The sequence below is a fragment of the Porites lutea genome, chromosome 3 (assembly GCF_958299795.1).
Source record: "Porites lutea chromosome 3, jaPorLute2.1, whole genome shotgun sequence".
NCBI classification, from domain to species: Eukaryota; Metazoa; Cnidaria; class Anthozoa; order Scleractinia; family Poritidae; genus Porites; species Porites lutea.
This window is the reverse complement of record NC_133203.1, coordinates 51297245-51319590: the sequence shown is the minus strand read 5'-3', so window position 1 is coordinate 51319590 and position 22346 is coordinate 51297245. Positions and strand designations below refer to the sequence as shown.

General features: G+C 39.0%; 1 protein-coding gene across 1 annotated transcript in view; it reads right to left on the bottom strand.

Annotated features, from left to right (window-relative positions):
* Positions 1-1403: 1403 nt before the first annotated feature.
* LOC140931416 (general transcription and DNA repair factor IIH helicase/translocase subunit XPB-like) overlaps positions 1404-22346 on the bottom strand; it is a 22972-nt gene continuing 2029 nt past the window's right edge. The window contains exons 2-39 of the mRNA XM_073381235.1: positions 22163-22197; positions 21617-21665; positions 20234-20286; positions 20063-20137; positions 19120-19200; positions 18380-18414; positions 17956-18001; positions 17456-17530; positions 15595-15669; positions 15134-15265; positions 14849-14899; positions 14350-14433; positions 13854-13909; positions 13414-13485; positions 13204-13243; positions 12772-12838; positions 12347-12421; positions 12206-12234; positions 12055-12127; positions 11469-11539; positions 11302-11350; positions 11174-11218; positions 10629-10693; positions 10327-10419; positions 10174-10239; positions 9557-9598; positions 9358-9380; positions 9177-9248; positions 9000-9096; positions 5155-5202; positions 5042-5071; positions 4015-4054; positions 3828-3877; positions 3229-3297; positions 3106-3135; positions 2592-2642; positions 2281-2355; positions 1404-1784 (exon numbers count right to left, since the gene is read on the bottom strand). Coding sequence (XP_073237336.1) covers positions 1647-1784; positions 2281-2355; positions 2592-2642; positions 3106-3135; positions 3229-3297; positions 3828-3877; positions 4015-4054; positions 5042-5071; positions 5155-5202; positions 9000-9096; positions 9177-9248; positions 9358-9380; positions 9557-9598; positions 10174-10239; positions 10327-10419; positions 10629-10693; positions 11174-11218; positions 11302-11350; positions 11469-11539; positions 12055-12127; positions 12206-12234; positions 12347-12421; positions 12772-12838; positions 13204-13243; positions 13414-13485; positions 13854-13909; positions 14350-14433; positions 14849-14899; positions 15134-15265; positions 15595-15669; positions 17456-17530; positions 17956-18001; positions 18380-18414; positions 19120-19200; positions 20063-20137; positions 20234-20286; positions 21617-21665; positions 22163-22197 — 2357 coding nt within the window. The 3' untranslated portion in view covers positions 1404-1646. The remainder of the gene's footprint in view (positions 1785-2280; positions 2356-2591; positions 2643-3105; positions 3136-3228; positions 3298-3827; positions 3878-4014; positions 4055-5041; positions 5072-5154; positions 5203-8999; positions 9097-9176; positions 9249-9357; positions 9381-9556; positions 9599-10173; positions 10240-10326; positions 10420-10628; positions 10694-11173; positions 11219-11301; positions 11351-11468; positions 11540-12054; positions 12128-12205; positions 12235-12346; positions 12422-12771; positions 12839-13203; positions 13244-13413; positions 13486-13853; positions 13910-14349; positions 14434-14848; positions 14900-15133; positions 15266-15594; positions 15670-17455; positions 17531-17955; positions 18002-18379; positions 18415-19119; positions 19201-20062; positions 20138-20233; positions 20287-21616; positions 21666-22162; positions 22198-22346) is intronic.

Sequence of the window (22346 nt, the reverse complement as noted above, 5' to 3'; positions counted from 1 at the left end):
TAACCCTGCCCGGACATAAATCCCGTGACTCAAAAGAAAAATATTAGACTGCTCGCAGTTTTTTCCGTCAGCTATGAAGGCCGCAGTTTGAAAGACTGGCAGAGGCGTTGCCTGCTTAGCAGGCGCCGGGAAGAATTTGGTCGCGAAGAAAGAACGGGCGCTCGAGAGGGGGCGCGATTCATTCAACCAAAATTTCCGGAAATTTCGGTCCAAAACTTAATGGATCGGTTCGGTCCAACCGGAAAAGTTTCGAAAAAACGGTCCACCTTTTGAGGTGGACCACTTTTCCCGGTCGGACCGGTTGGAATTTTGGTTGAATGGATCGCGCCCTACTTCTAGCAACGGATTCAACTTTCGAATAATAAATTCATCAATGGATTCTTGGGGGGTACGCTTGACCAGGTTTGACTGTAATTGTTAATTATACAATATTTGAAGAGGACAGATTCTTTTAAAAGCTACATTGAAAGAAAACACCATAACGACTCCTAAAGTTTGAATTTAAATTTTCATGGGAGGTTAATGATAAACCAAAAATGAGAAAAATAGATAGCATGATAAATAGGTAAGTTACCATGAAAACAGGTCATGGTCATGCCAGCCAGTTTTGACTTCTGGAAAGCGCCCTTAGATAAAGATTGCCAAAGAACGTTTATCTGAGTGGGATTGGACAACTGTCGGCACGTACGCCATGTCGCAACTAAAGCAAGGAATAATTAATTGTATCATCAAAGGTCGTAAAGCTTTAATTGGAGGGAATGGAAGGAAGAGGGGGTTTCAGTACTCGACGGGAGGACAGGGCAGTTGTAAGCTTAGATGATAAATTTCTAGAACAGTTAAGCAGGTTCTTTGGGCATTCATGCAAGGATGAGAGGTATATTAAACCTACACTGATAGAAGTACCTGTAAGCGCCACAACCCCGCAGCTATCGACGTGGCAGGAAGCGAACCTAAATTCGATTTGTGAGGACTTTAGACGCATTAGTGTGACCCCGGTAATAGCACAAGCTTTTGAAAGGGCAGTTAACATCTTCAATGAGACAGGTAAGAGTCAAGACTAGGTGCTAACCAATTTGCCTACAGAGCTGGTGGAAGTTGTACCAATGCCTTCATTAAGATGCAACACACTAAGTGCTTTAAGAACTGCTTTGTAATTAGGCTATGCTTTAATTATAACTTAGAGATACGATTCTACTTCAATTGTAATAGTTAGCATTGTTGTTAATAAAATTTCTTCTTCTTCTCTAATTATTGTGATCATTATTATTATTTTCTCTTTTATGGCTGAAAAGTCCCGAGTGTTACTTGGCGAGAATCCTGCATAAAAAATAAATTAACGTCATCTGTCACGGCAAACTATTTAAACCTAATTTGAAGAAGTTTTATCACAACAACAAAGCATCAACGGAAAAGTCATAAATAATCTTTAATTTGATTTGCTGAGACACTTTGGGTTCAGCTTGGAACAAGATTCCAGACTGATGAGAACAAATAGTAACACTTTTTCCGCTTTTCTTCAGTAAATAACCACTTTCTAAGGCTTGAAATATTAGTGGCGCTCTAAGAGAAATGGTTCCTCAACTTGGATGTGTCCTTCTTTTCCGTCATTTTAACGCGTTAGGGATGGAGATATCTGACATGTACACTCATTTCTTCCTGAACTGTTTAAAGAGTGGATGGCGGTTCTTGGTTTGTTTAGCGCCGCTTTTGTACTCAAGGTATATCATGTCATCTGCTCCCGACATGGACGCCATAGAACCTTGTCGACGAGACACCAAAGAGCTCTAAAATAAAAAAAGACCACTGGGAGATCATATCTCATTGTAAAGGAGTAGTACTCTGTCACAGGGTCACAAATGCTGACTGACTTAATTGAAGTGTTTGCCACATTTAGCTTTACAAAATAGATATAAATGCAAACACAATTAACTGACATCTTAGGACTGTCAAATCATAACCATACTCTCTGATCTCTGACTCCAATGTCACACACCTGTATTCTCTCCTACGGGATTGCACACCCACCCTACCCTCCCAGATCACAGCATGAACATATAACAGTGAGCAAATCCCATACCTAAAGTATAAAACTCCCCAGCCCCATCATACTAATGACATTAATTGTTACTATGCATTTCCGGATAATAAAACTCTGGCGATGGCGACTGTATAATTCTCCCCACTCCAATGATACTTCTCTCTTGCCACCCGCCTGGCTTGAATGTACCTCCACTCACTCGTGGCCCACAGCTCCCCTCGCTCATCATAAAAAGCACTCACCGATGAACTGCTGCGGCTGACTGAATCAGATGCGACTCTTTCTTCATCAGCATCTGCGTCACTAGCAGCAAGGACCTGCACAGCAAAGCGTTACAAGATATGTCACAAGATTGAGTGTAAACAAACACACTGTCATCAACAGTCATATTCAGGAGTACACTCACTAGATGATGTCACCAGAAGGCTGTGAATAGTCAGACAACAAACAAAATATTCCCCGAGACCTTCAGCTGGATTAAGCATAAAACTATTTTTGAGAGGTTAGAGGAGGTCATTTCTAACAGATTTTCCAAATTAAACAGTATACACACCTGCTGAAGTAGCTCTTGTTGCTTTCTCTTGTCTCCCAGTTCTAAATTCTCCTGTTTGACAATATGAATGCTCAAATGTTAGCAGTTACCAACTGATCTTTGAGCTTAAGAATGGAGTGTTTGATCAATGACATCAATTGATAAGTGGACATCATTAAACATGAACGTTGTACATGTATCCCAATGCAGCCTCACTGTTATCCTATGAATTTGTTCCTTCGCCAAAGTAGCAAATTTAAGAAATGCCCTGAGCATTTGTTTGGATTAAAAAGACTACTCTTACGCAAAGTATTGTCAGTGAAATCTTGTCGTCGGATTGGAAAAGAAGTATAATTACATTTTCTGACGCAATAATAACCTATCTTACGTTCCAACAAACAGACCTTCACTAATTCACGCTTGAATTACAAATTTAGTCTAGTTCACGTTTTATTTATTTAAAACCATCAAAGGCTACATATAGACACGCAAAGGAGTTTGCGAATGTAATTTCTAAGTGAAAGGAAAATATTACCTCCTCCATACCAGCCAGTCTTGTAATGACCTTCAAAATAGACACAAACAAGAACAGTTACTCACGGAACAGAACAATTACAAGCGATTGCACCTAATAGAACTGTAACGCAGATCAGCGCACCTTGAAACTGTATCCCTGATTCACCAGAAACCTTTGTCGTTTTGAAGAATAGTACATTTCTTCAGTATCCTGTTGGTAGAAAAACATGGTACCGCATACTAAGAAATAGTTGTGCGGAAATGCGAGAACGTACGCTATTACTTGATTGAAAGCAACAGAAAAGGAAGATCATGACAATCAAAGTCCCATTCAGTTTGCATGAGTTTCCTTGACAAGGCCCCGGAATAAACTTGTCAATTAAGATTTCTTATTTACAGGATCAAATGGTCCTTGACTTGTGTAACCGGGGTATAAGAAAAATATCTACACAGGCTGAAGGATTTGTAAGTTTACATTTAGTGTAACGTTTAAGGGCAGCTTTTCTTGAAGAACAGTACCCCAGCTACTGAATGTTAAGTATGTTTTGCTCGAATATTATCTGACATAGTCCGGCTCAGTAGTTAGGAGAAGACGACTTGCGATGTTCTCAGCTAAAAAGAGAGTTTGTCAATATCAAAAAGACAAAGCTAGTAGATTCTGCCCAAAAGAATGCAGGCAAGGATCAAAGCCTATGAATTTGTGTGAGATGCTAATAGATGGCCTTTAGTTGTTCTGCTTACCGTGGAGACTAGCGTATAAAAGAATGCGTTATATTCCTCGGCAGCCATATCTACAAAATATAAAACATATGTAACGTTCACCGTTAGTAGGAGTCATGGAAGGAGTGACCTGAAGTAAGATAAATATTTTCCTTCTGTTTCTTTTTGTCGAGGTTAAAGTTATAACCAAATTGAAAAATAAAGCTACCTTTCTTCGCTCGGAGAATTCTTCCTAGACGCTGTGCTTCCTGAGAAAATAAATAAATAAAGGAATGAATACTACTAAAAATAATTAAAATAGAGACAAGAACGCTCTTACAGCGACGTTTAGTCTCGCTTGCTTGGAGATTAGATCGAGAAATAAGAGGGCGATTAATTCTACACGAAACAGGATTTACTCTCTAAAGGTTTTTCACTTCCTACTTTATCGTCGTCGATTCTTTTTATTTGTTTCTAAACTGATTTAGTAAGCGTGTTAGCGACGACCAGAAATACGTCTGAGGTCGCAGGCTATACGCGTGTATAAATACACGAAAATTCAAGAGCCTCGACTCTTGAGAAATAACATCATTGCCAGAGATCAAAGAAGTGATTTACATGGCACGTCATTTCAATCACCGCTGAAAATAAACCGCATGCTCATCAAAAGAACTATTTGCATACAATGACCATCGCAGCTTTGCTAATCAAGATTATTGTTGTTTTTTTTTCCAACCACTCAGTAGTATTCACTTGTTCCGAAGTAATCAACACTTTGAAGCGATAGAATTCGTGGACCGACACGTTTCGGAAAAGCTCTAAATTTAATTCGCAAAACATGCGTGGCCTCGATCACGCAACGATTCCTGTTTCCAGTTTCCACGGTCTCCGCAAGGAACGCCTGGCACAATGATCCCCCCTTTTGTGTCCTAAATGTGAACAAAAACGTGTTGCAGATTATGAGGCTCGCTGCTTACGCAAGCGAGACTAACAAAGACAATAGAAAGAGCAGAGTTAAAAATTGTAAATATTTAACTGCACCTGTACAAGTAACGGTTTCCTCGTTTAAGAAAAGAAGAAATGAAAGGATCTAATTATGCCACAAAAACACAGACCACTATAAAATTCAAATTACAGGAAATGTCTACATGCTTAATTTGTTAACGGAGAGGGGAAGTCAAGATATGATAAACCACCTCTTAACTCTGAACATAAAGGAGAACGTAACTCAGTGAAAAATAAGTAACCGCACTAACCTGTCTTCTGGAGCCACCGTGTGAAGAAATCTGACAAAAAAGCAAATAGAGATGAAAATCATTTACTGTCTGAATTCAAACTCAATTGACATAATTAACTGTGCACATTTTACCTGAATCAGGACATTTGCTTCAGGGAGATCAAAAGAATTATCCCCAACCTGGAAATTAAACAAAAATAATGATATGTGATATGTCGGCTTATCCATTACATTTCTAAGGCGCCGTCCACAAGAATGCGTTTTACATTTCCACGCCTTTAGGCCTTCCGTCCACATTAATACGATGAACCTTTTCATCGTAAACGATTTGAAAACGCTCTTGAATGTAGCTAAAAAAGCGTACATATCGTATTAATGTGGACGGTCGAAAACGCATCCTCGGAGACTCAGGGGCAGTCAGTCGGGTCGGGAGAAAAGGCGGGACGAAAGTTTTCAAGTACGGGCAAAAGAGCCCCTGGGTACCGACTCTCACCGAACTATTTCCAAAAATTCAAGCTGATGCCGGCTCCTGATTGGGCACAAAAAATGCTTTGTATTATTGTGCCCAGTCGGCGATCAGTAACTCCTGAGTTCTTTTCGTGAGTTCGTACACGACGGCTATTGTCTCGCCACACTTGCCCGGTTCGTTCACCAAACTTGTGCGTGCAAGGGAAATTTTTATTTTCTACTTTCCTAATCAGAAACGAAGGAACTACCGATAAGTCGTAACAACGTTTGGGATGCTATCAGCGGAGCAATTCAATTTTTCCCGAGGATATTCTCTTTTTGACGGATCACAATGTATCGTAAATAACAGCAAGTTTAAGATGCGGCGGCGACGAGAAAGTCAAATACACGACTGCCCGTGAAAATGCCTAATTTCACCTTTTCTCAAGGACGTAAACAAGCAATGACAAAATTCATTCTCTTCATGAACTTGGATATGGTGGATAGAAATTCAGCTCCAGAAGAGTTCGCTTGCATTAGACAAAATAAGCGAGTTGGAATAATCACGAGAGAGACTGAAAAAATGTGAATTCACTTTTCCATGCGACGTTTTCGTGGTCGTCAGCCGTCGTGGTATCTTTTAAAAATTCCTTAACATTTACGCAAGACGTGACCGACGCAAGCGTGCATGAATACCTGTTGTAAGCTCAAGCTTGTATTTCTAGAAAAGCATCTTTGGTTTTCGGGCAGACAGTATTTTGAAATCAGATGCAGGGTATTCGAACTCCGCCGGCAACCGGCGCTATCACCGGCTACTTTGAGGTTTTTGCTGCCTGTAGCCTGGGAAACACACATCACTGGTGATATGCGTTCCCCTACCTCGGAAACAAATATCCCTAGTCATATGTGTTCCCTACCTGGGAAACAAATATCCCTAGTGATATGTGTTCCCCCCCCTGGGAAACAGGTATCGCTAGTGATATGTGTTCCCCTACCTGGGAAACACATATCCCTAGTGATATGTGTTCCCCCATCTGGGAAACACGTATCCCTATACCCCTAGTGATATGTGTTCCCCCACCGGGGAAACACATATCCCTGGTAATTTGTGTTCCACCAGGTGGGAAACACGTATCCCTAGTGATATGTGTTGCCCCAACTGGGAAACACATATCCCTAGTAACATGTGTTCTCCCACGTGGGAAAAACGTATCCCTAATGATATGTGTTCCCCCACCTGGGAAACACAAATCCCTAGTGATTTATGTTCCCCTTCCTGGGAAACACATATCTCTAGTGATATGTGTTCCCCCACCTGGGAAACACGTATCGCTAGTGATATGTGTTCCCCTACCTGGGAAACACATATCCCTAGTAATACGCGTTCCACCATCTGGGAAACACGTATCCCTAGTGATATGTGTTCCTCCACCTGGGAACACATATCCCTAGTAATTTGTGTTCCCCCAAGTGGGAAACACGTATCCCTGGTGATATGTGTTCCCCCACCTGGGAAACACGTATCCCTAGTGATTTATGTTCCCCTTCCTGGCAAACATATATCCCTAGTGATGTGTGTTCCCCTACCTGGGAGACACGTATCTCTAGTGATATGTGTTCCCCCACCTGGGAAACAGATATCCCTAGTGACATGTCTTCCCCTACCTATGAAACACATATCCCTAGTGATATGTGTTCCCCCACCGGGGAAACACGTATCCTTGGTGACTTATTTCCCCCTTCCTGGGAAACACATATCCCTAGTGATATATGTTCCCCCAAGCGGGAAACACGTATCCCTAGTGATATGTGTTCCCCTACCTGGGAAAAACATATCCCTAGTGATATGTGTTCTCCTACCTGGGAGACACGTATCTCTAGTGATATATTTCCCCTACCTGGGAAACACATATCCCTAGTGATATGTGTTCCCCCACCTGGGAAACAGATATCCCTGGTGATATGTGTTCCTCTACCTGGGAAACACATATCCCTAGAGATATGTTTTCCCCCACCTAAGAAACCCGTATCCCTAGTGATTTATGTTCCTCTTCCTGGGAAACACATATCCCTAGTGATATGTGTTCCCCTAAACATATCAGTAGGGATATGTGTTCCCCCACCTGGGAAACACGTATCCCTAGTGATTTATGTTCCCCTTCCTGGCAAACATATATCCCTAGTGATGTGTGTTCCCCTACCTGGGAAACACGTATCCCTAGTGATATGTGTTCCCCCACCTGGGAAACACATATCCCTAGTAACATGTGTTTCCTTACCTGGGAAACACGTATCCCTAGTGATTTATGTTCCCCTTCGTGGGAAACACATCCCTAGTGATATGTGTTCCCCCATCTGGGAAACATGTATCCCTAGTGATATGTGTTCCCCTTCCTGGGAAACACATATCCCTAGTGATATGTGTTCCCCTACCTGGGAAACACATATCCCTAGTGATATGTGTTCCCCTACCTGGGAGATACGTATCTCTAGTGATATATCCCTAGTAATATGTGTTCCCCCACCTGGGAAACACATATCCCTTTTGATACGTGTTTTTGATACGTCTTTTGATACGTGTGGGGGAACACATATCCGTTGTGATATGTGTTCCCCTACTTCTGAAACCCACATCCCTAGTGATATGAGTTCCCCTAACTGGGAAACACATATCCCTGGTGATATGTGTTCCCCTACCTCCGAAACACATTCCTAGTGATATGTCTTCTCCTGCCTGGGAAACACATAGCCCTAGTGATATGTGTTCCTCGACCTGATCGAACCATTTGTTTTGTGGTTTGCATTTAATTTTGCTGCCTCTCGCTTTTCATCCGGCTTCTTTGCATGCTTCCACCAAAGTTTTACTTAGTAATTCAGATGCAGTTTCGATGCTATAATGTTTGACAGATGCTACTAACCTGGATTGAACTGTTTATATCAATAGTGGGTTTCAGGAGTTTCAGGAGTCTTCCCCTACCGGCCCCGCCGGGAAACAAATGCCGGCTACATTCTCTTTTTCTCCTGCTACTTAAAATCGTTTTGACAACCCTGCAGATAGGGATTTTATCTCAAACTGAAAGTTTCCTGACTGCGTGCATTTCTCTGGTGCATTAGCCAGACAAGACGTGATAGAGACAATAGCCGTCGTGTACGAACTCACGAAAAGAACTCAGGAGAAACTGTTCGCCGATTGGGCACAATAATACAAAGCATTTTTTGTGCCCAATCAGGAGCCGGCATCAGCTTGAATTTTTGGAAATAGTTCGGTGAGAGTCGGTACCCAGGGGCTCTTTTGCCCGTACTTGAAAACTTTCGTCCCGCCTTTTCTCTCGACCCGACTGACTGCCCCTGGGTCTCCGAGGATACAGCTTACGTCACGTTTTCGAAAGTTTTTGTGCGGACAGTTGAAAACGCATCGAAACGGTAGTATGGAAGCGAATTGATCGATACGTTTTCCATGATAACGAAAAAGCATACTTTTGAAAACGCACTGATGTGGACAGGGCCTAATACAGCACAGAGAGTCTTACCTTGGAGATAAATATGGTGTTGACAACAGGATTGTGTTGAAAGTTTTGCAAAATCTGCATTCGTTCACCTTGAGAAGTTGGCCCGTAAATAAAAGGTCTAAAAGCAGTGATATCAGTCAATGCATTAAAGCCTGGATAAGACAATTGGAAATTACAGATATGAATCACAGAACTTACTTCTTTAATTTTTCAGCGTATTTTTTGAGAGCAAACACGTTGTCCGAGAACACAATGACTTTGTCATTCCGTCTAAAGAAAGGAAAATATATAACAAAATTTGCAGGTGTAAAGAGACAAACTTTCTTAGCTTGAAGATTTTATAACACATTGCATTAAGCCCTTGCTTTCAGTTTCTTACCTTTCATGGTAACGAATCAAAAACTGCGGAGGAAAAAATAGCATAATAAGTACATGGAATCAAATCAAGGAGAAAAACAGCTTTGTACCAAGCCATAGTATGTTAAATCTTTTTCCTGTATTTAAAATTTATGAAACGTTCCTCATATATTCACTTTCATAATACAGTATTAAGCAGCTGACAGCTGCTTTGTACTCACCTCACAAGACCGAAACTTGTTTGGGTTCATAACATACAATAACTAAAACGACAGGAGAAAAGATGAATTTAAACTCAAGTACTATAAATTATTCCTCTGCTGAGTCAATTAAGACTGGCTGCGTAAACTGATATCTAGAAGCTAAGACACTGAGATAACTGCAAAATGGTCAAGACAATAACCGTTAGTAAACCAGGAAGTTTTCTCGTCTCTTTCACATTCATAAAATGTGTCCGTTAGTCCTTTTGAGCCTTTTTACAGATCCAAATGACAGATTTCCCCACCCTTTTGATATACTTCAACTAGTAAAATCCCTACCCTTTCATACACCTGAAGCCTGAAAAAGGTACCCCTTTTGGGCGGAGCCATAAGCCATTATTTTGAAAACATTCCCGGCATTCCCGAATGTGGTGACTGGAATGAAACATAATATGGAAAGCGAAGATGAATCTCTTTAGTTGTGTGGACAGATCATATAAGCGAAGGTAAATGATGGCCAAGTCCTACGTATCGATCAGGAAAGCTAATAACTAGTATTTCTTGAAATTTACAGTAAATCGTCTAAAGAAATAGCTGAAATGATAAGAAGTTTATCATGTCGTTGGGTTTTTTAATACCTTCCTCTTCCTTGTTCTGATGTTCAGATATTCTCTGTAAAACTCAGGTGTCATTGGACACCACACCTAGAAATAGAACACAAGTTATGACAAAAGGATGTATGAAATCGTTTAACCGAAAACTGCAAGGAAAAGTCAATATTGATATCATACCTCTGCACACTGGACTCGTGCGATAAATCCATTGTTTTGTAGTTCCATCCAGTTAGCTTCGTAAAGCTTAGGGCCAATAAGGAAATTTAGATCCTGTAAAATTGAGGAACATAGTTATTTGCACCGACACACACCCATTTTTTTCAAGCCTACTGGTTAAGTCATATGAACACTATTAAATACATCTAGTTTGTGTAACATTTTTCTGGATGCAACAGTCCACTTTTACATTTTTACCAGAACTGATAAGAACGAAACAATCAAATCTATCTTTCAAGGCTGATCAGCAGGTCCATACACACCTGAATCTTATCATCCTCTCGTACCAGAGTTGCTGTGAGTCCCAGTTTGCAATGTGCTTGAACAACTAGTCAAACAAAGAGAAACACGAAGTATAACTACCTTGCTTCACATTTTCACAAATCAATATTCAGTTACACTGTATATGGAAAGCATGGTAGTTCCTGATTAGTTGCGACAACAGCGATTGAAATCAGGTTTCCAGTCAAGAATCACGTCACAATAAAATTCACATAAAATCTTCAATAATTATTACAAAGGAGCGTTGTTTAAGGTATTTCAAAGTCAGCTCAATTCGATTTAAAAGTTTCCTCTGCACATTCTGATGTTTCTTCACTTTATTTTTTGCGCCACATGCATAAAAGTTTTTTTAAAAGCGCAATACAAAAAACTTAGATTGTTTAGTTGCAGCACAACTGAGATTTCGACAGTTTTTCAGAAAAGGGAAGCCCACCACAGTTTTTCGCAAATTTGGAAGTAACTGTTAAAAATCTTTACGACAGTAATGATATCAACAAAAGGTTGTTAATCAGTCATAACTCAGTACCTGTTAACACTCTTCTAAACTGTTTGGCTGGGATCGTATGAACCTCTAAATAAAGAAAACGAAAGATGCGTCATAAGTATGGAGCACACGTTTTTTTATGACGAAAACTAAATCTTTAGATGGCTTACCATCTAATATCATCAGACCCCATTCCTGAGTCTGTAAAAAGTTCATCACCTAAAAAACAGATAAAGTTTCAAAATGACTATGACTGCATTTTTGGATTCATAAGCTGAAACGCTTGACAATGGAGTTAAACGAAATCAAAATTAGAGGTAGAAGTCATGACACTAACCTCCCCAGCTTCCCAAGATCGCTTGCCAGTGAATGACACCATAGAATACGTTGAAATAGCTATATTACAATCTGTTGATAGTAAAATAGGACCAATGAAGTGCTTATGTACAATGCAAGAGGTGTAATGTGTATTGATCACAGCCACTGCCTGGTTGTAAGCTTTACAGGCAGTATAGGTTATTTCTTTCCACTCAGCATAAAATTGCAAGACAGGAATCGGTTCCTGTGCAAGATCAATAGATAGCAAACTTTAAACCACTACGATGCTTCAATACACGTTGTTTTCACATCCCAGCTTGATCTTCAGTACTCACAGATATGCTTTCTGCCCACCCCACCCAAGTCCTTAATACAGCATCTTTATAATCACCTACCCACCCCAGTCACACCTGTCATAAAAACATCCCCACCCCACCCAACTCTTCAATGCAGCATCTTTATCATCACCTACACACCCCACTCACACATCTAATACCCACTGACAGTTTCTGTTATCCCCACCCTTCCTCACCCCACTCCACTCAACTCTTCAATACAGCATCTTAATCATCACCTACCCTTCCACCCACCCACCCAATACTCACTAACAGGTTTGTCTTTGGCATCAGAGGTAAAACGACAGATTGTGCGATCATCAATTGTGGACCACATTTTGAACTGAAAATAAAAAGAAAAGTTAACATCGTGTGAACATTAATAACTGGAACAGGAAATATTTACACGACATAACAATACCTGACTCCTCCACTGTTCCACTGCAACACCTTCAAGAAAATAAATCGTAATAATGGCTATTATAAGTTGAAGGGTGAAAATGGAACCTCTAGAGATCTACACTTCCATAATTATTCCAGGGAGTTACAAGGAGCGGCTTACCTGAAGTACACAGTACTAAACATCTTTTCCTCACTGTACAAGCCGCAGTCACACCAACCAGGGTCTTACCCGCACCTGTGATATGAGATGCAATAAAACATTACGTTCATATCCAGAAAAAAACACCAGAACCTGAGAAAACGTTTCTCCTGATGGCGAACAATATTTCAAAACCAACAATGTAGAAAAATAACTTTTCAGTGCCACTGACCAGCAAATAAAGTTTTTTTAATGGTGACCAGTGAACTGTGACACTAAAAACGATTTGATTGCAGAACTTAGCACTATTTTTCAAGCGAAAGTTATCTGAAGACACTGTTGAACCAGAAAATAAACTAACTAAAATACAGTAGGTTTAAAAAATTGGAAGAATTCCTTTCGCACACCACTCAAGGTAGAAGTGATCAGAATAATGAAAAGCTCACCACAAGGAAGTACAATCACGCCAGATCTCGCTCTTCCATTTCCAAACATCTTCCGAAGACTCTTTTCCTAGAGAGAGTAGAACAAAAACCAATAAATTTTTTCCCTCTCCATGACTGATGAAACTTATTTTGGATGAACACTACTTGCAAAAAGGCCAAGATCTAAAAAGTTTCTTAAAGCTACTATCTGTGGAAAAGTGAACTTTAAAGCGACCATTTTTATCTAGAGGTATTCTTTTAAAGATCTCAGCTTGCTGAGCCATTTACCGTGTTTAAATAAAGTGGATTGATTGATTGAAAGATGCAGTTAGGATCACACAAAGATTGTTCCAACTGTGAAAGAAATGCTTCATTGTCTTAACAACTGTAACAAATTTTTTAAACCTTAGTTTCAGATCTGAGATCTAAGACATTCATTTGAACATGAGGTACCTGATATGGTCTTAATACTGTTGTTGGCTTCAAGTCAATACTAAGGAAGAAATGCTTAGAGTTATGTTCATTAAAACAACAAATCATACTGCATGATATGAAACTACGTACGGGTTACTACTTTACCCTGCCCACTTCACTGACTGAGAAACATTTTATTATAAAGGGCTCAAGCATTTAACAACGTAACAACGACATTGAGTAACTTACTTTAAGTCAGGATTCACTGAGTCATTTTTGAAATCATATTCAGCTAACAATGGATAATCCAGTTCAATACACCTGTGATGAGAAAATCAACAAGTAAATTTCTAAAATTGCTTAGGACAAGCCAGAAAAATAATACATTTGGTGTATAGTTTGATTAACTGGATGTGCAAGTCTTTCATAAAAAATGGAGGCTACTAAGGATAGCGGTGTGGGGAATATTTGTTTCATTGATTGGGTGAGGGGAAGGGGGGGGGAGGGAGGTGGGTAGGTACCTACTTGTGCAGTAGGAGGTAGGAGATGATCCGAGATGGTGTCCAGATGGGTGAGATCACAAAACGATAAAATAAGAACATTGAAAAGAAACTCAACAAAAATTCCTTGTGTGTGTCTCTATCTATGGCCTGTTTGGAGGAGGACTGCAGCAAATTAGCAGAACTTACTTTCTTTGTAATGTTTCAATGTGCTCCTGTGCAACCTCAAATGAGTATGTCTGGCTCTGAAAACAAGTTTGAACAAAACCAATGCATTTTATATAAGTCTCGTTATACAATAACCCTTAATGAAGTCATTTGCAGATCTAACTTCTAAGTCCTTTGATGAAACCATCAAAATAATGAAATTTTGTTGCGAGTTTGTTGTCATTGTCATAACTCACTTCACTAATATAATAATATAAATTTATCTGACAACTTGGCATATCACTAAACAGCAGATTCTGTAGCTCAAAATGCTCATAAATCAAAATGGGAATTTCCCGTTTTCTAGGTCAGAGATCTGTGTTTAAGTTGTACAGTATAGTAAAGATAAAAGCAGGTCTGTAATAAGAAAACCAATACAACTTGCTGACAGATACACAAAGATAAATTAAAAAAACAACAACTACTACAAGCAATCTCATTATTGTAATTATAATAATTATGCCATTAAAGCTCAAACCTCTTCCTCATCCTCATCCTGATCAATCCTTTCAATGTAATCAGAGATGTCTGTTGGAATATTTGTACCTTCCACAGGCTGATCCTGTGCAAATTCAACAATATCAATAGTCTCACTTGAATATTAGAAATGCACTAAAAAACTTTAAAGCATGGTGAATTGATGGGTGCATAGTACTTACAGATACAACAATGAACGGGTTTCTAACTGGTGGTGTATACACGTACTGCGATAAAATTTGTTCCTTTATACTTTCTTTGCCTTATTCATGGCTACTTATTTCTTAGTTGCAACACCTAGCATTTTTGAACAGAACACATTTTGGTTGATTACTCAAAATTCTCCAACTCCACTGCACTCCACTGCCGCCACGGGTGCATCCTAAAGTGAAAGTGCAGTTATTGTTCCTCAAAACTCAGTTCCCAGAATTTCTAAACTCTTCTAGCTCTTTTGATAGCTAACTGTAAAAAACAAACATTATTTTTGTAGTTTTAAATACCTGCTCCACTGCTTGAGAAGAATTTCCATTGGGTTCTGAAGGTTTGTTTAACTATTTAAAAAATAGAAGAAAAACCATTAAAATTGGTCTGGTTGTAAAGGATTGTAAACCTGCTTGTTTTAGTGAGTTTATCAGTTATGAAATAAAACTTTTATAATGATTACTGTATAAACTTAAATTGTTACTCAAGCATCTTGTTAGGGAGCTTCAATAAATGTAACGTAAGTATATATTTTTGACAGAACTATATATGTTCAGCCACAGTTTGTAACATTCTCCCTCCACCTTCAGTGATGACTTTCCACCCACAGTGGACTTCACAAGCTGATCCTCTCCCAAACCAAGTTCAATGTCATCATCTGTTCGTTTCCGACATTGCTCAATTTCTTCGTCTCTGAGAAGGTGCTGAAGTACTTCCTATTAGCAAAAAAAGGTAAACAGTTTAAATGTACAGTAATAGATTTGAGTTGAAAATAAATACAATCAAGCCAGATGCATTTCAGCCACTTAGTTTAGCCATGGTTTAACATGCCATCCATCTCCTTTAAAAATTGGCAACTGATCATCACATACTTATTCAGTGCTTAATCAAGAATTTGGACTGTGCTCAATTTCAAAGTATTTTTGGCCATAAAAATTAATAATAATTACAATAAATGCGGTCTTTTTGGTTGAAGCTATACAGGATGCTAAATAAGGTCATTTTAAAAGTTAAAAGTACTCCTCAGAGCTGGGAGGCAACTCACCGGATAACTGCTTTCTACAAAGTATCTGTTGTGCTTCAACACAAGTTTGACTTTGCCATAACTCAATGTACAAATCTAAAAAGCAAAGTCAGAAACTTAAGAAAAGTTTGCAAAAAAGTATAACTTGTTAAAAATTGTAAAATAATGAAAAATTGCTGCATTCACATTATAACCTGATAATATTTATGTGTCTAATTTCACTGAAGTGTGAGTAAAAGATCACACTAAGATGGATTGCTTTCCACATTAACTTTTCCAAAGAACCCTTTAAAAAATAACAGTCATTTATGTACAAATTGTTTTTTTTTTTTTACAGTATATGGCGCTGAGCAGGACTCTGCAGAGCCAGGAGCCTCAGGCACCGTTTTGGTCAGGATGCCACCCCTGTAAGATCTATCCAAAAGGCGACTGCCTCTGACAGATTCACTCTCATTCCCCCAGGATGTTGCACCTTCCAGTTCCACCTATGGCTGTTACACCTGCCAGATCCATCTTTATCCCCCAAGGTTGTGTCCCCTGCCAGATCCACCCTTATCCCCCAAGGTTGTGTCCCCTGCCAGATCCACCCTTATTCCTCAAGGTTGCTTCCACTGGCCAGATCTACTTTTCTTCCCAAAAGCTGCTGGTCTTGCCAGATCCATCTTTATCCCTTAAGGCTTTCTCCTGCCAGACTTACTTTTATCCTTCAAGGCTGCTGCCCTTGCCAGATCTACCTTTATTCTTAAAGACTGCTGCCACTGCCAGATCCACCCTCACTCCGTAAGGATGCTGCCTCTGCCAGATCCACCACCATTCTTCAAGGCTGCTACCACTGCCAGATCAACCCTTATTCCATAAGGTTGCTGCCACTGCCAGATCCACCCTTATTCTTCACAGCTGCTGCCACTGCCAGATGCACCCTTATTCTGTAAGGCTGCTGCCCCTGCCAGATCCACCATTATTCTTCAGGGCTGCTACCACTGCCAGATCCACCCAGATTCCATAAGACTGCTGCCACTGCCAGATCCACCCTTATGCCATAAGGCTGCTGCCACTGCCAGATCCGCCATTATTCTTCAAGGCTGCTACCACTGCCAGATCAACCATTATTCTTCAAGGTTGCTGCCACTGCCAGATCCACCCTTATTCTGTAAAGATGCTACTCTTGCCAGATCTACCATTATCCTTCAAGGCTGCTACCACTGCCAGATCAACCACTATCCTTCACGGCTGCTGCCACTGCCAGATCCACCCTCATTCTGTAAGGCTGCTGCTCCTGCCAGATCCACCGGTTTTATTCAAGGCTGCTTCCCCTTCCAATCTACCTTTTTCCTTAAGATTGTTACCTCTGCGACATCGACAATTACTCCTCAAGGAATAACATTGTAGTGGGGCTGGTAAGAGCTGTTGCTCTTGCCAGATCCACTACTATTTCTTAATGCTGCTTCCCATGCCAATCTATACATTGTTAGGTCCACCCTTTTTCCTCAAGTCGACTGCCCCAGGCCAGATCCACCCTTATTCCTCAAGGCACTTGCCATGCCAGATCAATCTTTACCCGTTAACAATGAAAGAGAGTGAATAAGGATAACAACAGATTAATTTCACAAAGAGAGTTTTTAGACTGAAGCATGGAGAAATGTGTATATCAGCACCATCTTTTTATACAAACTAATGGCAAAGAAGAGGGAAAGTTACATCTCATTGATTGACTAAAGGAATAGCACCTTACTTACATTCATTCAATGCTTTCACGAACACAAACCTAACTAGGTTCTTTTTAACCTACAAAGTTTCCATTCACCTTAGGCAATTCCATAAAAAATTAAAGCTTCCTGCACCAACAAAAATATATGTTGAAATTACAGTAGCAATATTGTACCTTGATAAACTGGATTATTCCATCTGGGATTGTTGTTTTGCTGAGTCGTCTGACATATTCAATGATATCACTTGTCTGGAACAGAAAGAACAAAAGAACAAAAAAAACAGAGAATACTTTTCCCCAAGGATATAATTCATTCTCAAGATAGCTTTGGTAGAAATCACCATATGGCTGTCTACCATAAAAAAAAATATGCTCCCATAACATGATACATGTATAACAAAACATAATTATTTTACAGGATATGTTAATGGATCCTGATGTTCTTTAAAACATTGGTTAAAACTACCAGTAAAAAGAAGTTTACTCTTCACTGCCATTCCCAAAATATATGTTTTAAAATATATTAAGGTACTCTGTTTCTCAAAAGGTTGATTTTAAGCAATCTATTATTTGGCTGTTCTTATCCAAAAGTAAAAGGAAACTTTTCAAATGATCAAGAATGAAGAAATATTTTGATTAAATTATACATGATTATATTCTGACTTAAATATTACCTGGAGACCAACAGAAACAGCAGCATACAAAGAGTATGCAGTCAGCCTGAAATAGAACATGCATCAACAAAACTTTTTTAACGGTGAGGAAAAGCAAAAGAATAAAAAGAGGCCCATCTATTACATTAACAAAAGACACATCAAAATCACTACCCACTTAAAGAGTCTTGACAAGCAATGATAAATTATAATGGCTTATTTTAAATGACCGATAATTAGAAACATTGCAACTTAATTGATCAATCAGGTTAATATCTAGAGCCTAATACCAAAAACGGATGATATGCAACACGCATAACAACTTCAGCAAAAGCTGTCAAAACAGCAGTCCTAATATGGACTACTTGCACCGTACACGCACAATGCTATTTGATCAACTTATGGAGGGTTTTCTATTGCACATATCACATACACTCATACCTACCTATATTCATGGATATGCTCTGGTCTACAAACAGGCTGTCAAGCAAAAGGAGAAAGAAAGATCACTAAATTTCAAATAAGGTCTAGCAACTTTGCCGTGGACAGCTATAGATGGTTTTCACAGTGATGTCATCAAATTGTAAAGTTAAAATAGTGAGGTTTTAAGAATTCTCATTTACTCTAGGTAGAAGATAAACAAAGAGTAAATCTTTGTACAAGTTTCCATTCCCGTAGCACGTTTCCTTTCGAAAATACAGCAATTTGAACTTCCGAGTTTTCACAGTGTATGACACTATAACAGGAATGCTGCCTCGTTGAAAAAAAGTCTCTCCTCTTAATTTTCAGCAGTATAACCATTTTAAGTATTAGAAGATATGTTTATGTGCAGGTATGCAATTTCTTGAGTGAAAAGAAAGAGCTTTTATAGAAAAAGTGAACTCCAGATGTTTTTGTTGATTTCCGGTGGCCATACGGGTGCACCAAAATGGTACACCAATCTCCAGGTGTCTCCATACAAAGCTCTACAAAATGTTTTGGCAAATAACTCAGAAACTGTGGGCCACAAAGACCTGAGACTTGGACAAATTGTTTATATAGTAGTCGTTTATTAAATTTCATTTTCTTGGCTTCTTCCACTAGACAGTTTCCAATTTATCTTTTTGTTGCGTGACAGTGAAAACGATCTATTTTGACAATGTAAGTTTGGTTTTATCAAAACTAAAAAAAGTTAAAATAACAAACCTCAGAAATAGCAATAAGAAAGTCATGAGCGTGTTTGTACACAGGAGAAAACGATTCTAAGAAAATGTGTCCATCAGGAGCCTGAAAAAGTAAAAGCAATAGAAACTCAAACAATACTAATGCACATATGAACAAAATTTTAAGCAATTTATGCCAGTAAGAGGGATGGGGTACTCAAGCTAAAGAATCCCTTGTTGGGCGAGGATGGCATGTAGGAAACAGATACTTTCTGGAACAATACACTGTTACTACTGTAGCACAGTTTGTAGTACATGAACACCTGCACTGAGTCACCCAGCATGGCAGTATTACGTCATAGATGTCCAAAACTAATTCTAAATTCAGTCAACTCTCTCTTAATAATGGACACCTACAGGTCTACAGGTCCCTACCAGCATTCTCCAGTCACCTCTTTGCATACTGATCAACACTCATTACAAAATTAAAATGTATGGCTCTTTAGGCACAAAACAGACACTGAGAGTATGAATGTGTCTTTTTATGTGAACAACTTGGATCTCCCATGAAAGGAATAATTGCTGAATGTTGCTCTGGTAAATATCTGGGCAGGGACTTGCTCCTGGGGCAGCAAGTTTAGATCACAATAAAATGAATTCTACTTTAAAAAATAATGGTCATCTAGTCTAATACCCAAATTCTTGGTATATTTTCCCCATAGATAGTGTGAACAGACTGAAGCTCTTCTGCATTTGAAATATTACAATCTGTTACAGAATGTCCTGAAAATAAATAATCAGTTCTAGATTTGAAACTTGAAAAAAAAAATCAGAATTGTAAATCTGTTGAGCTGTGCACACCTGTTATTACATGTAGGCTTCTTCAAGAGAGTTTCCCCTGATGGATCAGTCACCCTAACTTCACATATAGCCAATGTTATTTTTGTGAGCAAGAAGTTATAACATCAGCTACTTTTTTAACTTACCACCCAGAGAGGTCTGGATGAATGGTCAGCTTTCAACTCAATTATCTTACGGTAGTCTTTAGCTCCAAACTCATCCTAGAATTATTACAACATCAAAATACATTGCATCAATGAGTTTGTACACACCAATAGAAATGAATATTATATAGACTACAGCAGTATTTAACTGACCTCAATGGTTTCATCTGTGACAGCTGCGGATGAAGACTTGGGTGCCACATCAGCTGTCAAACAGATGGACAACTCACAGTTATTATACAAGATCTGCTTCTGATACATTGCAGCAAAAAAAGTCAAATTTTGCGGGATAATTTATTAGGGACAAATTTGCAGAGAAATCCGGTGATTTTGTAGGAATTTTGGGTGAATTCTCGGGGCAAACTTCGCAAGGCCAGGGCTTTTGACGTTTTTCTAACAGAGGTCAACATTAATTTTGCTCTAACCGACTTTCAACAACAATACACTCAAGAAATGAACAAATGGCAAAGCCTTTAACATCGTGGCTAGTGCCCAGTTTTTTGCAAGATAATACGCCGGGTAGTTGAAAAGTTGTTTGCACGTTTCAGTGACAAAGTTTAAAGATACATGTAAATTTGCAAGTTTACGGCAAGTAAATATCCCCAATAGCTGAGATAAGTTTCAAATATGTTGTATAGACATGTGTATTTGATAAGATTTCTACCAAATTTTGCCGTATTTTCGTGTTTTTTGTGAATTTCGCGTGATTTTGCAGATTTACTGAAATTTGTGGCTCCACGACTGTGTGAAATATAGAAGCCCTGATTAAAAGAATGGCTACATGTAAAGCCAATAATAGTTAGTCTCCCTTAGGCAAGCAGTTAGACTCTGCAACCCGTTTTTCTCCGTATTTATAACACAAAAGGGGGGGTCATTGTGCCAGGCGTTGCATGATCGCATGACCGAAGCCATGCATGTTTTGCAAAGAAAGCTTAGGAAAGATTAAATTTAGAGATTTTCCGTAATGTGTCGTTCCATGAACTCTATTTCTTGAAAACACTGATTACTTTGGAACAAGTGAACACTACTGAGTGGTCGGAAAAAAATAAGAACCTTAATTACCAAATCTGGGTTGGTCGGGTGTCGTAAAATTTCATTGCATGTAAATGGGTCTCGTGATGAGCATGCAGTTTATTTTCGGTGATGACTGAAATGACGTACCATGTAAATCACTTTTTTGATGTCTGGCAATGATGTAATCGAGGCCCTTGAATTTTCGTGTATTTATACACGCATATAGCCTGCGACCGCACACGTATTTGGGGTTGTCGCTAACATGCATACTAAATCAATTCAGAAATAAATAAAAAGTAAATATCCTGAAGAATACTTGACATTGCTCAATTAGGAAGTAAATAAAAACCTTAAGCCAGTAAATCCTGTTTTGTATAGAATTAATTGCCTCCTCATCTCTCAATCTAATCTCCAAGCAAGCGAGACTGAACGACGCTGTAAGAGTGTTTGTTCAACATATGCAGCCCTTTCTTCTTCAGTATGTTACTCAATTCTAAACCACTTAATATACAATTTACTCACCATCATCAGCTACAGATTCGTCGTCTCCAAAATCTTCTTCTTCTTCAACCTAAAAATAACAGGATTCCATTTTAAAAATGCATGATTCAAAGTGTATTCACAGCAGAACCAAAACACCATGGAACTGAACGTAGGGGTATACAGTCATGTAGTATCTACAAAATTGTGTTCGTCAGAAAATGTCTTAGATCTTGAAATCCCTGAAACACCAGTGGTGGTGTTTCTCTGCCCCAAAGTCATAATTTACTTGCCACAGGGTCTTAGATTTTAAAGCAAGGGTCTTAATGTCATGGTGAGTTAGGGATTTCACCACTAACATAATATTCTGCATTTCATTGCTCATATCAGCTGCAGTTGTAACTTTTACACCTGTTCAAAAACCTGATAGACTCCCTTTTAAACCACTCCAAGACAGGATCCGGAACACATTCTTAACTCATAAAGCAATCCTTAAGAATAATTGTATAACAATTTTAACAAATAAACAAAAATAATAATTATTAGCACAATGTGAAATGTAAAAATAATTATTCTGTGCATACACACCTTACTTTTCTTTGCTTTTCTTGATGATTTTGAAGCTGCAGTAGGAAAGTAAAGAAATAGCATAACATAACAACATACATATTTGCCTGGTTTACCACGGCATCAACATAATACACACTTACGACGTAAGCATGAAAGCAAGGCCTAAAGGCCACATCGCTTAAAAAATGACAGAAGCCCATCC